The sequence below is a fragment of the Canis aureus genome, chromosome 1 (genome assembly GCF_053574225.1).
Source record: "Canis aureus isolate CA01 chromosome 1, VMU_Caureus_v.1.0, whole genome shotgun sequence".
In the NCBI taxonomy this organism is placed as follows: Eukaryota; Metazoa; Chordata; class Mammalia; order Carnivora; family Canidae; genus Canis; species Canis aureus.
Window position 1 is genome coordinate 94,202,353 of NC_135611.1, and position 16,546 is coordinate 94,218,898.

General features: G+C 38.5%; 2 protein-coding genes across 14 annotated transcripts in view; one reads left to right on the forward strand and one right to left on the reverse strand.

Annotated features, from left to right (window-relative positions):
• The window catches only part of CD274 (CD274 molecule), a 145,098-nt gene that overhangs the window by 54,292 nt on the left and 74,260 nt on the right, over positions 1 to 16,546 (forward strand). The gene's annotated exons all lie outside the window — the stretch shown is intronic.
• The window catches only part of PLGRKT (plasminogen receptor with a C-terminal lysine), a 76,425-nt gene that overhangs the window by 14,504 nt on the left and 45,375 nt on the right, over positions 1 to 16,546 (reverse strand). For 5 of the 7 annotated variants that reach the window (XM_077909515.1, XM_077909522.1, XM_077909508.1 and 2 more), the window contains 3 exons: positions 12,309 to 12,439; positions 11,757 to 11,866; positions 8,267 to 8,670 (listed from right to left, as the gene is read on the reverse strand). The exons of 1 other annotated variant lie outside the window; for it this stretch is intronic. In XM_077909515.1, coding sequence (XP_077765641.1) covers positions 8,549 to 8,670; positions 11,757 to 11,866; positions 12,309 to 12,439 — 363 coding nt within the window. In that variant the 3' untranslated portion in view covers positions 8,267 to 8,548. Of the gene's footprint in view, positions 1 to 8,266; positions 8,671 to 11,756; positions 11,867 to 12,308; positions 12,440 to 16,546 lie in introns of those variants that run through there. One more of the 7 variants, XM_077909538.1, reaches the window with a different exon arrangement.

Sequence of the window (16,546 nt, forward strand, 5' to 3'; positions counted from 1 at the left end):
CAACACACTTTTTCAGAGTATCTTTATCCCATATAGAAACTGGTTGATAGGGGTGAGTGGGTGGCTCAGTCCGTTGAACTTCTGGCTCTTGGATTCCAGTTGGGTCATGATCTCAGGGTTGTGGGCTCTGTGCTCAATGGGGAACCTGCTTAAGATTCTTTCTTTCCCTCTCCCTCTGCCCCCAGCCATTCTTTCTCTCCCTCAAATAAATAAATTAAAAAAAAAAGAAAAGAAAGAAACTGGTTGATGGCTTAGGACTCAGTCCTATTCTGTTGAGGAGGGGGTTCCTTGGTTATTAGGGGTTCTGTTCCTTGGTTGCTTTGGCCTTAAAACTCTGCTCTCTGCTCACTGGCATTGCCAGAACAACTCACTGGGATAATTTTGTCCAATCAACATGAATATTCTTTAGTGAAAACATCTATATCCAAATTTTAAGTAAAAGGTCTATAAAATCAACACAATTAACATAAAATCTAAAAGTAATTTTTGTCTAAAAAATTCTAAATATATACATTAGATGACAAATGTTAAAATTCAGTTCTTTCTTTCATTCTTCTTCCCTTCTCTTTCTGAATAATTCCATCATTCTAAAGCCGTTAGGAAGGGCAGAGCAAAGGATATGTCCAGTGATGGCACAGAGGGATGTGTTGGAATCTGGGAAAGGTGAGTAGGGTATCCACACTGGGGACGGCGAGGAAGGGAAAGAGGCCTAGGGAGAGATGTGTGGGTCTAACTAGTAACTAGGTAAGGTTGGCTTTTGCACAGCGGGACAGGGTAGTGGGATGAGCAGGATGAGGATCATGTCTCTGTATTGATGGGTGGACCAGCATGTGTAGTTAGAGCTCAAGCAGGGTAAGGAGAGGGATCTGTGTAGGAAGGCTTCCCAGCACAGTGTATTGGTACTCAAATAGGCTGAGAAATGAAAAAAGAAAATGAGATAATGCCTTAGAAATTCTGATGAAAAATTAATAACCAGGAATTCTGTACCCCACCACTCTCTATCAACCAACCAAACATCAGAAGAGAATTACATTATTTTTAGATATATAAGATCTCAATAAGATTTCCTATAAGATCTCAATAGGTTTCCTCCATTTATTCTTTCTCAGAAAGCTGTTGGATGATGAGTTTCAGCAAATGAAGGAGCACGACATAGGGTCTGGTAGACAAAAGACCCAACACAGGACTAGAGAGAAGGGAACCCCCAGGATACATGAAGGGAGAACTCAGGATGAGAGCTGAGTACCAGATGTAGAGGGAAAACAGTCCAGGTGGGAGCAGGTCAGAAGTCTCTAAATTTCTTCACAATGGAGATACTGGTAGACTATGATGTGAATGGATGTGTGGGGAGGAGACTTAGAAACAGACAGAGTTCATAGTCCAAGAAGTGGTAAACGTATAGAACATTAAGCACATAAAACAACAAAAGTTGTTAATTCCAGAAAGGCAGGAAGCCGAGCAAGAAAGGGAAAGTAATTATATTTTACTACATGACACAATTATGAAAAGTGTTCATCATCATTGTAAGGTAAACACTGAAATGTTGATCTAACCAAAATGATCACAAAACAATGTTGGAAGGATGGTGCAATGGGAAGGATGCAAGTGTGTGTAGTTGTGGTGGAGATGGTGGGGTGGGAGAGTTGAAAGCAAATTCCTCATGATTTGCGTATTACATCATGAGATAATATTTTTTTAAAAATGGAAACATTAAGAATTGTCTACACTGGAATGTTACTTAGAGATGTATGGTTCAAATAATACTGTTGGTATTAAAATATGAGTTTCTTTCAACTACTTCCCCTTGGCCCTCACCATTTCAGTTTGAGCCAATCTGACTTCCAGCTTGTAGCACCTGCATCTCTTGCCTGCAGGTTATCTCTGGCTCTAGAGCCCACTTTGCCTAAACACCCTAAGTGTTGGAGAAATAATGGTCTAGGAACAGCCCTCCACCAGTGAACTAAAAAGTAGGTTATAAATGCCTCCGCTCTTTCATTCCTTGGGTCAGATAACTCTGGGGTGAGGGGATTCTAAAACATTTCTCAGAGTTCCCCAGCAGGATTAAGTTGTTCACAGAGGTAACTTCCTGAGTGAGATTTCATTTACTAGCTTTCTTCTCTGTCCTATCTTACTTCACCAATTCCCCATCAGCATTTCTGGGATTATCTGCCACGTAAATGACTTGCTCAAGTCACTATTGCAAAATTTGCTTCAGGGAGATCCTATACTGATACAACTAAAAAAGATAAAAATCAGTATCTCTGAGGAAAAAGAAAGAAGATGGAGAATGTACTGTTAGCCATGACCCATAAACCTATTAGAACTTTTTCCTTTCCTAAAATACTCCTAGTAGGAAATTGATGTCTTTGCTTGAATTGAAGATAACTTATTAAAGTTGCACAGAACTCTCTTTGCCTGTCTACGTAGACTTTCAGGCTATTTCAGAGATGGCAGGCTGTCCTAAGCTTCCAGTTCAGACAAGGAAACTGACGGGAAGGTCAGTCCAGTTCTCTGTCCATAGTCCTTGGTTATTGAATTCAGAGAAGGAGCCACCCATAAGTACAAATTATATTCAAACCATAGGTGTCTTTTTATCGTTTCTGGTTTAAAGAGGTAGCATTAGTTGGAATCCTTTCAAGATGTTTAATTCCTTGAAAATTAAAAGAAAGTGTTCTACAGGCCAATTTTTCTCTGGAGCAATTTAAGAAGATGTGAAATGGTTGAGTATTTCAATCCATATTGGGTTCCTAGCGTTCTCTCTCTTTCTGTCTTTTTCTCAAATCACCTTGGTGGGAGGAAATGGTACTACCGTCTACTCAAGTCAGATCTTCATCAGCAGTAAATTAATGGTGTGGGGATGGTAGGAAGAGAAGGAAGAACAGTCACCTGTATTCCTCAAAGTCCAATCATCTTGTCCTGATATACTGACAGCTTTTCACAGACTTCCTTTGTCACATTTCAGTGTCTACTAGTATCTCTGATCCATTGACTTTCACATGTATTCAACAGCTGTTTTCCTTATAGTTTTTTGAAACCTTCACCAAGCCAGAATCCTGGATTGTCAGTCCTCCCTAAGACATGACTTCATGTGGACACATCCTGAACTCTGTTCCTCTAACACCAAATGAAATGCCAAACCAACTCAGGGTCAGTGTCTGCCTGTCCCTCCTGTCCAGGCAGAGCAGAAACCATCCATAGAGTGCTGCTGGCCACAGATGAAGTCCTCCAAGAACAAATAAATAGACTGAGGTTAGCAATCCATCATTCAACCCTGTGACACTTATAGACTGAGAAATTATGAGCCAGAAATGTCATCTAAACCTGAGACTTAGCAATACCATTGAGTCTTTATCAGTGGGATTATAGGTTTCCAGTTGCTTTTATTGGTGGTCATGATGAATGTGTTCTACGCAGACACGCTTCTTACTGTCATCCAAGTAGCTAGAAGAATAATATAGGACAGCAAAATAAACTGGCCTGCAAGAGAATCCCACAGGTGACTTTGGTCCCTTGGGCGCTCAGTTCCCCTGACCAATGGCTCACCTGGCAGCCATTTTTGGGCTGTTTGAGGCAGCTCCATCCTTTCATGAAGACTTACTCTTCTTTGGCTGTCTTCTTATTTTCTAGGCCTCTCTCACTCCTCCCCTGCCCCTTGCCAATCTGGGCTTTCTGGTACACCTGCAGCCCAAGCACTGCTCCACTCTTCATAAACTTCAAGAGTTTATGAAGTACTCAAAGTTACCAGTAGAAAAACCAGCAGAGCTGCTAAGTAGTCATCCCTGAATACTAGAAACTACTTTCTGCAAATTGAACATTGGTAGGATGCAGGGTATTCTTGAAATCTCCTATAGGCATCCACAAGGCCAGACCTAAGGAGTGTTTCCAATTATCCCGCAGAACAGACAGACTCTAAGGCCAAGAGATAGCACGACTCCTGAGTAATGGACTTTGTTTAATAATATTTCCCTAGCAAGAGTTTGTTCCTTTCTCAGAATAGTGGAACAGAAAATCTAGGTTCTGGTTAGTGTCTCTAGAATATCAGATTTGCACATGCATATATTAGATTGTTGAAGTCTATAAAATATATTATGAATTTCAGATTGCTCATATTTAAATTACATTGGTTGTAGATTATTTCCTGCAATTTGAGTCTGCTCCCTCCTCATTGTCTTCTAACCCCTGCCCTTCTAATCCCCTCTTCTAAGACTCTAAGACTGAGTATATATGATAGTTTAAACATAGATTTTTGATTTTGACTTTCATTGTCACTGTCTTTTCAGAGCCAGGCAGCATTGTGCCTTGGAAAGAATCCTGCAAGGGACTCAAAACACCAATGTTTTAGTACAAACTACCATTACCATATGTAGAATTTCAGGTAAATCACTTATGACCTCCATTTTCTTGAGAAAATATAAAATGGAGGCTTATACTAGACCATTTTAAGGGTCTTCTCTTTTTAACATCTTGACAATAATTCCAGTGTTTGTCATTAAAACTCTTTTGAGTAGATTTGGGGAACTTCTAGAATATTTACAAAGTGCAGTTAGACAATAAAGGACCCCCTTCAGTGTTACCCCGAAACACAAACTGAGTTGAGTAGAACACCATATAAACTTTATTTGTAATTTTAGTCCCCAGTTCTGTCTCTCTTTTTTTTAAGGTTTTATTTATTTCTTTGAGAGAGAGAAAGCACATGAGCATGCGTGAGTAGGGGAAGGACCAGAGGGAGAAGCAGACTTCCTGCTGAGCAGGGAGCCCAATGCAGGGCTCCATCCCAGGATCCAGGGATCATGACCTGAGCCAAAGGCAGATCTTAACATGCTGAGTCACCCAGGCACACACCGACCACCAATTCTGTCATTTAAATATGAATTTAAAACATTCAAAATGGTTAAGTATTACAATCTTATAAACTATGTTTTTATTATTATGTTATTACTATAAAGTAATTTCCAAGAAGGGTCATTATGCTGCAGAGAACTTCAGGGCACATATTTATTTCCTTTACACCACTACTTAATCTCCATGTGAAACTGAGGGAGTCTCTGCATTGCTTTGGTTGGGTCAGCAGTGTGTTGGGGAAGATGGACAGTCACATGGCATAGGGATGAGATTCCCCCCACCTCAACTTTGTTCCTAGTCACTGAAAAGATGTTGGGTGAGGCTACCAAATTCTAATCTCTAAATCTTTGCTTATAATCATACCTTAGTTTATTTTTCTCCTAATTTATTTTCTTTTAATAATTTCCTCATTCTTCTTGTAATAGCACAAATATCTGTGATTGTAAGCTAGCTGAACAAAGACCACATCGTGCTCAGTATTTAGAAATATCATGATGCCTAGTCGATAATCAGTAATAATAGTAAGTAATACAAGTATTAACATAAATGGCTTTTTTTTTTTAGATTTAGATTCAGGCAAGTGATTAAATCACTTTTTTTAAAAGACTGTTACAATACATGTGTAGTAGAGAAGAAAATCCACAGTATTTTTAAAAGATAAAATGAAACAATTTCACTTCCATAGTTGGCAATGCCAATAGGCCCCTTGGTGTCCACTTAATCACTGGGGTGCCTGGGAGAAAGGTTTCAGAACCCGAAGGCACAAAACAAGAGAACAGAGGACAGAAGAGAAGGAAAGGGGAGGAAGTGAGGCCAGGAGGTAGGAGGAATCAAAGAAGAACAGGAGGGAATGCAGTATTTACTGGCAATTTCCCCAAAGGTATCTGTTCTCTCCTTGTTCCCCAAACCCTGCTGGGCCTGACACAGGCCTGAACAAGCCTAGGAAACAGGCCCTCGTCCTCCCGGTACCCACAATGGCTGACTTTGCTGGAGAGCAGCATCCTCTCTTCAGAGCCCCATGGAAGGCATCTTCTCCCTTTTGTTAGCAACTGGTGGAAGGCCTCCTTAGGGATCTTGTGCATTTATGCTGCCTAACTGATGTATTATTCCGCTTGGGAGCCCTAACAGTTGTAAATGCTTTGTTTCCATGGATGCCCTGTGTACCCCTGGGGCTCTATGAAAGGCAGGTATTAACTTATCTCTGGTGAAAACACCAACCTAGGGGCACCAGGGTGGCTCAGTTGTTTAAGTGTCTCTCTTTGGCTGGTGTCATAATCCCAGGGTCCAGAGATCGAGTTGCACATCAGGCTCCCCGCTCAGTGGGGAGTCTGCTTTTCCCTCTGGCCCCCCCGGCCTGCTTGTGCTGTCTCTCACACTCTCTCTCGAATAAATAATCCTAAAAAAAAAAAAATAGCTCAGGTCATGATCCCCATGTCAGACTCCCTCTCCCTCTGTGGCTGCCCCTGCTTGTGTTTGCTCGCTCTCTCTCTCTCTCTCAACAGTGTCAGAGCAAAAATGTTTGTCCTTTCAATTATAAATATTATTATATTTAATAATAAGTAAGGGGAAAAGCTTTGGATAATCAGTAATACCAAAGGCAGTTGGGATATATTTTAATATAGTTGAATTGCAAAGCCATTATTTACTAGCTCTGCTTTGATTTTTGCCTCACAATTTGGAGTAAACAAAAATGTGAGTATATGTGTTTAGCAGAGGCTCTGTTAAGTAACAATTATTAATGGGCTTAGAGTCAATGCCAAAGTGAGAAGCTAATGCAAATGAGTGGCCTGGTGGTCCAGAGAGAGCTCAGAGCCTACTGTATTACACAGCAAAATAGTAACACAAATCCCATGCAAGTTCTTTAACCAGTCAACTCTTGCAGGGCACTCAAACTCATTCTTGGTGAGCCCTGGCTAGACTAAGTCATGAATGTTTGGACAACATGATTGAATTAATGGGGAAAGAAATACAATTCCAGATTCTGGCATGGTCTACAAACCACTGCTGGGTCTTAAGCATCCCTTAGACCACTAGTATGCCTCCTAATTACTTCTTTCCCCTGTCTTCCAGAAAATCCAAGCTAATGACTCAATGAAGGTAAATCACTTTCTTCTCCCTCCACAACTTCAAACTACTTTCCCAGTTTTGCTATTCTTTCTTGTCATCTTTCTGAACCTATCCTCAAAGCCATAGTCTTGGTTCAGGCCCTGCTCAGTACTCAGATGTGGATTATTATGGTTCTTCATTGCATGGGCTCTGGGATCTTCCTCTTGTAATAGACTAATTCCACTAAAACCCCAAAGCAGATTCTTTCATGCCACCCCCACTCCCCACCCCATTACCCTCAGGATAGAGTTCAAATTCTTTAGGCCCACAGCTGGTCAGGAGATAAGCTGTGCCTCCAGGCTCATTTCTTAACTGCCTTACAGGAGGAGGAACCCTTTGCCCCAGGCAAATAGAACCAGCAGCAAATCCCTGGACCTGACAGCCTGTCTTGCCTTAAATCAAGCTTCTTCTGTCCAGCCTGCATCCTTATCTTCATGGAGTACTTCCATGCATCCTCAAGACATTACTCAAGGTTCCCTACAACTATGATTGTATCAAAACCATTTGTTGATATGTGGTCAGCTGCTTGAGGATAACGGCTGTTGTATTCATGCTTGTTTTCTCCCTTGGTTTCATCACCTATTATTCCGCTTGGCCTTTCTGTTCTTTCACCAAGCTAAGTCTTAGCGTCTTTCCACTAGAACATATTCCTCTGCCTAGGATGCAGTAACCTTGTCTTCTCATTCACTCATGTAGCCCTAGTGTCTTCGACAGTGCTCGATACAGGGTAGATACCAGGAAATATCTTTGGAATTATTGTATTGTATGCAGGATTTGCAACTGTAGGAAGAGGTATAAATACGGTTATGAGTATAGGTTTCCTGGTGAGTAGAAATAAAAAGCTAGGCATCCTAATGAACCTCCTCATTCCCACCTCTTCAGCAACTCTGTCTTGAATCATCATTTGAATATTTTTACCTTTTGTCTCTCACAGCTGTCTTTGCATGTTGAAAATGTGTTCAAGGCCTAACCTTTTCAAAGCCTCTTAGAGCATATTCACTGGAGCCAAACCATCTAGGTTCTTGCCCCAGTTCTGTCCAGTTATGACCTTGGGCAGGTAATTTAAGCCCTCTGTGCTTTAGTTTCCACATCCATAAAATGATGCCTCCTCATGGGATTGTTTGGATGATTATAAAAATATATGTAAAACACTCAGAAGAGTGGCCATAATAAGCACAACATACATGTTAGTCATTAATATTAGTCATTTTCTATCAGGTAGAGAGAGGACACAATTGACAAATCCAAATGAAGTATCTGTGGGAGATAAATGTGATGGGAAAAGTTTGTGTGACAGAGAAATGAGAACAGCAGGACATTTGCTTCCAGGAATCAAAACAATATAATTTATTAATTATACATTTAGATATTTGTAATATACACCATATATAGGAAATATGAAAGTTGCTTAGAGTACCTCCATGATTTTGTATTGAATGTTAAAAAATTTATTTTAAAATAGTTTAACAAAACTCCTCTTGCATTTTAATATTTTAAAATAAAATCCATTATGTCAAAATGTCAAGCATCTAAAAAATTGTAAAAACCATGATTCAAGTCAACAATTATGTGTTTTGAGATTTGGTGGGTAAACATGATTTCATTTGTCTATGAAGAATTTACTCTGTTCCCTTCTGGCTTTTTCAAGGCTTTCAAAAGTGATCATGCCTCTTGGCAGCTGCAACTTACTCTTTTCTGTTTCCAGTATGTTCTCAGCTTCACCTTAAACAGAGTACAGAAATATGCAAGGTGACAAAAGGATCATTAGTGTTTTGTGAAAAAGCCAAATTGCTATATGTCAGTGACAAGCTGTAACACTGTGTGGAGGCATGCCCCTATTGTCTTCAGGAGAAGCCACCTCCCAAAGGAAGGTCATTCTTTCCTTTGGGAAGAAAAAGGAATTCTGAAGACAGAGAGAGAAATCAATCGGATGCCATAAATTTTACTTGACAGAAGACAGCATTTTAAAATATAGAAGAGAAAGAATACCAAATAATATTTTTTTCTTTGAAGGAAACTCAGGACGGTAAGCATTAGTTGTGTTTGGAAGGGTTTAGCATGGAGAAACCAAACATAGTCTCTGTTATATTGCCCCTAAATATGTAGGTGACATAAGAGAAAATAAAGCTTATTAATTTTTTTCTTTTTCAAGAAAGCTAATCTTTTACCTGAAACCACTTGTAAGTACCCAAAATAATATTAAATGTTCTTTAGTCTGTATACATACATACATACACACAAGTATACGCAGTTTTATAAGTAATTCCTCTTTCATGTAACAGGTAGTAATTTCTTAGGCCCCGTTGAAGACTAATTAGCAAAATTTAAAAAAATTATAGTGTACATTGTTGACATTCTATAATTTTCCTTGGGAATGAAAGCAACTGGTTCTTTTTAAGTACTTCTTTTTTAGCACACAATGAATTTATACTCCAGACCCAATAGGGCAGGCTACAATTTTCAAATTATAACACCCTAACCACCTGCCTCAGTCTTACATAGTAAGTAAAAGTCATTATAAATTATATGTAATCAGACAGGCCTTGAATGACACACTAAATGTGTCTATGTGATAGTGCCTCACATGGGGTACATTCTCATGTGTATGCAGAAAGGCTGATGAAAGTCAAGGATTGATTGTATACCTTGGGTTCATCACTAGTTAACAAGGCTAAGTGTTATAACCTAAACTTTCAAGTACAGCAAGTTTCCTGGTAGATTATAAAGTTGTATTTTTTAAAACAGTAAATTCCCATAACATGTCTTAAAAGTTTAAAATTGTATGTTCTGTGGATTCTGATGGACTTATAATAAAATTACTTCCCAAATATACAATCATGATGTTCCTAGAAAATAACCTTGTTCTCTATTAGTAATATGTTCAAGTGAATGTTGTGTAATAGACTTGCCATTTAATACTATGTATTTTAACGAAGCACTGAGAATTCTAATGTCCATAAAAACAATGAAACATAGTTGAACTCAGACTAATAAGTTCTTAAGCAGATGAGTAACATGAAACTGAGCTTTAACATTGGTAAATTAGTTGTGTAGTTAGTTTTCAACTGAAAATGAGATTGTACTCCAAAATTTAATATGTACATCAGTTTTTTAGAGCTCAGAATACATTTTCCCATAGTGATAATGTAGTAAATCAATTTCTAGGCCATCAACAGAAAACTCTTTAGGTCACAATGTAGCTAAAATATGACACCATAGTGCTTGACCCCAAGGGACATTTTAGCAGAGTTTCTATGTGGAAAATGTATTTCCATCTTCCAATGGAAATTTTTAAGGAACATATAATCCTTGTATCTCCCTAAGCCTGGAAAAGAGATGTTCTACTCTCTACTCCCAGTACCTGCAGAGGAGTCTATACTTCCTCCTTTCCTGTACCAAATCAGTCCCCACAGAGCTTTAGCGATAGTGATGTGCCCAAAAATATAGCCCAGGAGAGGAAAGGATGGGAAAAATGAAGGCTTGGGAAAGGCATAGTTCCAATGTGCTTTTGGTTGAAGGCTCAAGAAGGGACACAGGGGCTCTCATGAGAGAGTCTTCCTGGATTAGAAATGGCTTCTGTGGCAGCAGGGCTACTTTCTAGGGCAATAAAAGCCAGGGTTCTATGGGAACAGCATGGTGTGGTGATTATTTAACAACCAGCTCTCCAGAAAAAAAAAAAAAATGTATGTAAGTTTATTATGAATATAAGTTTCTTATAAATTTTACTTACATATAGCACACAATTTTATAAAAAATAATAAAATGTTCAGTGTACTTTATTATAAATGTCACATAGCAAATTAATGAGAAAGTATAATTCCAACATGAATGATGGTATTTTCATTTACACTAACAAGACAAAAGTGGAAACAATGACATATGTTGGAATTATTTTTGTTTGGAAATGATGTAAACCAACTTGGTTGAATCAGATAACATTTTTTAAATGTTAGGAGAATGTTTCCTCAATTGTTTGTGCTATTTACAACATAATGGCTACTGACACAACAAATAATTAAGTATAATCTGCAGTTAACATTTTCTTCATCACTTCCTTAAATCTGGACCATGGGTTAGCAAGCTTTCTTAAAAGGGCCAAACAGTAAATATTTTAGGTTTGTGGGGCCTTATATCTCTTGTTGCAATCACTCAGCTCTGTCATGGCAATGGGAACACAATGGGAACACAGACAATTCAGAAATGAATGGGCATGTCTGTGTTTTAATAAAACTTTATTTTCAAAAACAGGTGGCCACTCTGCAGGCCATAGTTTGCTGAAAATAATAAGTCAAGCCTTGATTTGTTTTTTTCAGATTTCCATGGTGTATATATTCCCACACCATGACCAACTTCAGGCTACCAATGGGATGCCACTGAAGTTGGAGTTGTATCTGTTATCTTATTGTGTGTGTATATTGTATCTGCATTTCTACCATACAGATGCAATAGATACACATAACTTCAGAGTACAGATAATAGTAAAATAATGAAAAACTGGTGTTCTGAGTATTTATTACCATTGTTTTTAATATAATTTAATATTATGTTTTATGATTTATGTAATTATAAGGTTATCTAATTTAGTGTCTAATAATCTATATTAAACAACCAGCTTACACATTCCTGAAAATTTGGTAGTTAGTTATTGTGGGGTGGTAGAGCAGACTGTGAGAGGGAGCAGAAATGTTGGTCACTGGAAGTTCAGGGAAAGGAGTCTTGTCAGAATGTTCATAAATCAAGGGGTCATGAGAAGAGGATCCTTGAACCAGAAAATGAATCCAGAATATACACGAGTTTATCAGACTGACCTTTCATTCTTTGTAGAAGGGTTCCATATCCTAAGTCATACTGGTAGGTGAAGATAAAGCTTAATGGAATAATAGGGAAGAGGAAGGCTGGCTTCTTCTTTCTTATTGCCCTGGTTCAAGAACAAAAAATAAATAAATCTCAAGAATGACCTGTAAATACATATCTCTACACTCAATGAAAAAAAAAATGACTGCTTTTTGGAAGAATGTCCTCCATTTTAGAAACTACCTAGTTCATTTGAATCTTCTGTGGGATTAGGATTTTCTAACCTCTCACCAGATTCTGCACCTTCCATCTTAGTATCTAATCAGTTCTCTAACTTATAAAATGGAGACAAGGATGGAAGAAATCTGAGAAACTAGAGGTAGAATGAGCTATTACTACACTGGTTCTATAGTTACCTCCAGGTACACCTACCACGCTATAAGGGGTTATTGTGTTTACATAGATACTATTTGGACCAAAATCCTATCTTGGCCAACTTGATAGTAATATGATAATATCAAAAAAAGAAACAAATTATTTAAGAAACTTATAAATAGCAAACATACCCAGCTGTTAAAGAGATGGCTGCAATGCCAAAAAAAGTTCCAAAATATTTGAGGAATTCCCGAGACCAAGCAATCTGCATGGCCATTTGTCTTTCTCTCATTTCGTTCTGCATCATTAGTTGCCTTTCCATCTGAGGATGAAATAAATGACAAAGTCTGGTTACTTATCTTTTGATTCTGAGCACAGAGTTAATAATCTGCTTTTCCAGGGGATTTTCTTTATTTGCTTTGATTTGTCTTTTTGTAAAAAAAAAAAAAAAGCCCCAGTAGGCTTTGACTAAAGTTCTTCTTGGCAGCTATGCCCGGCTGTCACTTTGGCAGTGAAATCTCCCTGGAATATATACAGAATGGACATGATATTCTTCTTCTGTGTCCTAAGGTCTTGAATGCATGTAGTCTGGAGCTTTTATTCAACCCTAAAATATATGTTCAGCCTCTTTGGTCCCATGCAAGGAAAGATCTATGTGCCTTTAAATGCAGGTACATATTATTGGTCTTTATTACAACTTGGGCTGAAATAATTTTGCGTTCCAAATTTATCCAGCTGCAAATTGACATTCATTTGGAGTAGCAGGTCCATATAATTTTATGATATGATGGCAGAGGGTATTATTCTGAGAGATCCATGGAGATTTTTCTTTGCAACTATTTTCTTGATGTCTCAGGCCCTTTGTCACTTTAGTCAGTGTCTTTCACTGCATTGGAGTAGAAAGCAGGTACAGCCCAGAATACAAAAGGAGACTGGATTTGTGGATAGATTTTTAGAAAACACGCAAGAGAAGCAACAGTCTAAATGCCCATTATTTTGAGAAAGTCAGATTCTTGAGAGAGAAAAGTCATTTTTTATATTCTAAAATCTTGGCACTATATATCATTAGAGAGCATAGTGGAGAGCAAGCACAGAATTTGTAATATGAATCATAGCTTGGGGAGGAATGAGTAATAATGTGACAGAATTTTCTCTTCTTGCTTTCTTGCTACTGTGAGAAGACACTGGAAGAGGAAAAGGAGATAGATATAAAGATGGGACTTGGCTCCTTGGCCTCTCTTAGGGGTTGAAACTCTGGAGGATTGTAATGGATTTGGGGGTCCCTGGATGGGAGAGCATTTATGGACCTATCTTCTGTCAAGAATTCTGGGAAGGGGCAACTAAAGTAGAGCAGAAGGGGTTGCAAGGCAGATCTAAGCTTAGGGCAGACCTGAGAGTAGCCACCCTATCTTCCTCAACTGCCAAGGAGAGTGGAGAAATCTGCAGGGTTCCCATGTCAACCTGAAGAGGGGCACAGAAGGCAGCTGAGAATTGAAAGCAGGTGGCTTACCAGGTGGTCACCAAAACCTAGAGCCCAGAGAACCAGTAACAGACCCTGAGGTAGAGGCCATAAACCAAGGGCTGGGCAGGGAAAGTGGCTGGATATTAGAGGATTAGCAGCACCCTGGAGTGCAGACATGATGGACAAACCTGCCTGAAACAGGTGGAACACCCAGAACAAATCACCCAGCACTGCCAGGTTTCCAAAAGACAATAACAGTACAGAAGCCTCCTCCAACCAGATGTGCCTTCCCAGTGACCACACCACCCCAGGTCACTTGAACTCAAACTACAATTGGTGCAGGGGGAAAATGGACAGACAAGGGGAGGGAGCCAAGCTGAATTCCAAAGAAATTAGTTTTAAGATAGAAGTAATTGAGTCACTTTGACTTGTCAAAATTAAATTTGCCCTCAGTAATAGAAATTGAAGTTCATTTTGGGCTCAGAGAGTAATATTTTTGCATACATGGTTACTTAACATGTGAAATTTATCCTTGCTATATTACTTATTTTAAAAACTTACATGATAGTTCATAGTATCTGTCCAAGGTGATGTAGAATGCATGAATTAATCATTTGTGTTATTGTTAAAAGGCAGCTGAATCCAGTCATAACATAGGTGAGTGCAAGATCAGTGGTTCTGAATCTTACCTGCACATTGTGAGCAGCTAGGGAGCTTTTCAAAATCCCAATGCCCACATGTCAGGCCAGTGAAACCAGGGTCTGAAGTTAGGATCAGTCATTAGTATTTTGTAAATGTTGCCGGGTTAATTCCTGTTTGCAGGATTGAGAACCACTGCCTGAAAACACTCACAACCTAGGTTTTTCCAAAAACCAAAGATCAAGCTGAAATATCAGTTTGAAAACTGATCCGCTTGGAACTCTCCAAAGATTGGGAACAGAGATCTTAAAGGTGGTGGAACTCACTGTACAGTACTGTCGTGGTGGATACGTGACACCCTGCATTTGTCAAAGCCCTTTAAACTTCACAGCACAGAGTGAATGGTGTTTTTTACAGTAATGACACATCTGGATGGGGTTCCGGGACAGAAAAAGGACATTAGGGAAAACTAATGAAATTTGAATATGGAATTTATTTAGTAGTGATACACCAATCACACTTTCTTGTTGTGACAGCTGTCCATAGTAATGTAAGATATTAACTGTAGAGTTTACAAAGGGTGGAGTATTCAAGAACTCTGTCCTCGTTTTCTGTAAATCTAAAATTGTTCTAAAATTTAAGTTTGTTTTTAAAAATGTTTAAAGTCTTATATTCTGGATCTCTTCTACTGATAAGAATAGAGGTACCCATCTCCCTATATCATAGATAAATTGTGAAGATCAGTAACACTGTGTATCTGCAACAAACTCTGAGCCTAGAGTAAAAAAAAAAAAAACAAAAAAACTATGCATACCCTTTCCATAGGCAAAAATTTCCTGAACTATAGTTTTAATTATCATTTAAAGCTTTATTACCTTATACTTCATAAAATTATGCTTAAAATCATAGGTCTAGATCTAAATACATTTAAAAATTCAAAATTAGGGCAGCCCCGGTGGCACAGCGGTTTAGCACCGCCTGCAGCCCAGGGTGTGATCCTGGAGACCCTGGATCGAGTCCCACGTCAGGCTCTCTGTATGATGCCTGCTTCTCCCTCTGCCTGTGTCTCTGCCTCTCTCTCTGTCTCTATGAATAAATAAATAAAATATTAAAAAAAAATTCAAAATTAATAAGGGGTGCCTGGGTGGCTCAATCAGTAAAGTGTATGCCTTCGGCCCAGGTCATGATCTGGGGTCCTGGATGGAGCCCCACATCGGGCTCCCTGCTCAATGGGGAATCTGGCTCCCCTTCTCCTTTTGCCCCTCCCCCTGTTTGTGCTTGGTCTCTCACTCTCTCTCAAATTAATTAGTTAAATAAAACCAATTAATTAACAAATTTTATTACCAAGCTTTTTCAGTAGCCATAAAGGGATAATTATGTTGATGCAGTTATTAATTTATCAATAATAGACATCATGTAACTAAGTGTACATTCATTTTCACCCTTCTTCCCCAAATATTGACACTAATGAGAAATAAGAGCAAAAGAAAACCTGTACAGTAAGTTTCCTAGTAGTCTTTAACCCAAATTATAAATGTAAGATTCTTTTTTTTTTTTTTTTTTTATTTATTTTTACATTTATTTATGATAGTCACAGAGAGAGAGAGAGAGGCAGAGACACAGGCAGAGGGAGAAGCAGGCTCCATGCACCGGGAGCCCGACGTGGGATTCGATCCCGGGTCTCCAGGATCGCGCCCTGGGCCAAAGGCAGGCGCCAAACCGCTGCGCCACCCAGGGATCCCTAAATGTAAGATTCTTGATCCTATTTTATTTTAATTAATTACTTTAAAAGTAATTTTAAAAGATTTGTTTACAAGAATGTTTAATTATAACCCTGTGGTTATAATTATACCCAGGAATAATGATGAAACCTATGTTAATTTATTTTCCTCCTTTGTTATTTATTTAACATTAATTAATTAATATACAGTGTACTATTAGAGGTAGAATTTAGTGATTTATCAGTTGTATAAAACACCCAGTGCTCATTACATCTAGTGTGCCCACCCATCTCCCCTCCAGCAATCCTCAGTTTTTTCCCTATAGTTAAGTCCTAATCATAAGAATTAACCTTAAGTCTCTTATGGTTTGTCCCCCTCTCTGATTTTGTCCTATTTTATTTTTCCTTCCTTTCCCCTATGTTCATCTGTTTTGTTTCTTAAATTCCATATATAAATGAGATCATATGATATTTGTCTTTCTGACTTATTTCGCTTAGCATAATCCCCTCTGTTCCATTTACATTGTTGCAAATGGCAAGATTTCATTTTTTTGATGGCTGAGTAATATTCAATTGTATGTATATACCACATCTTCTTTATCCATTAA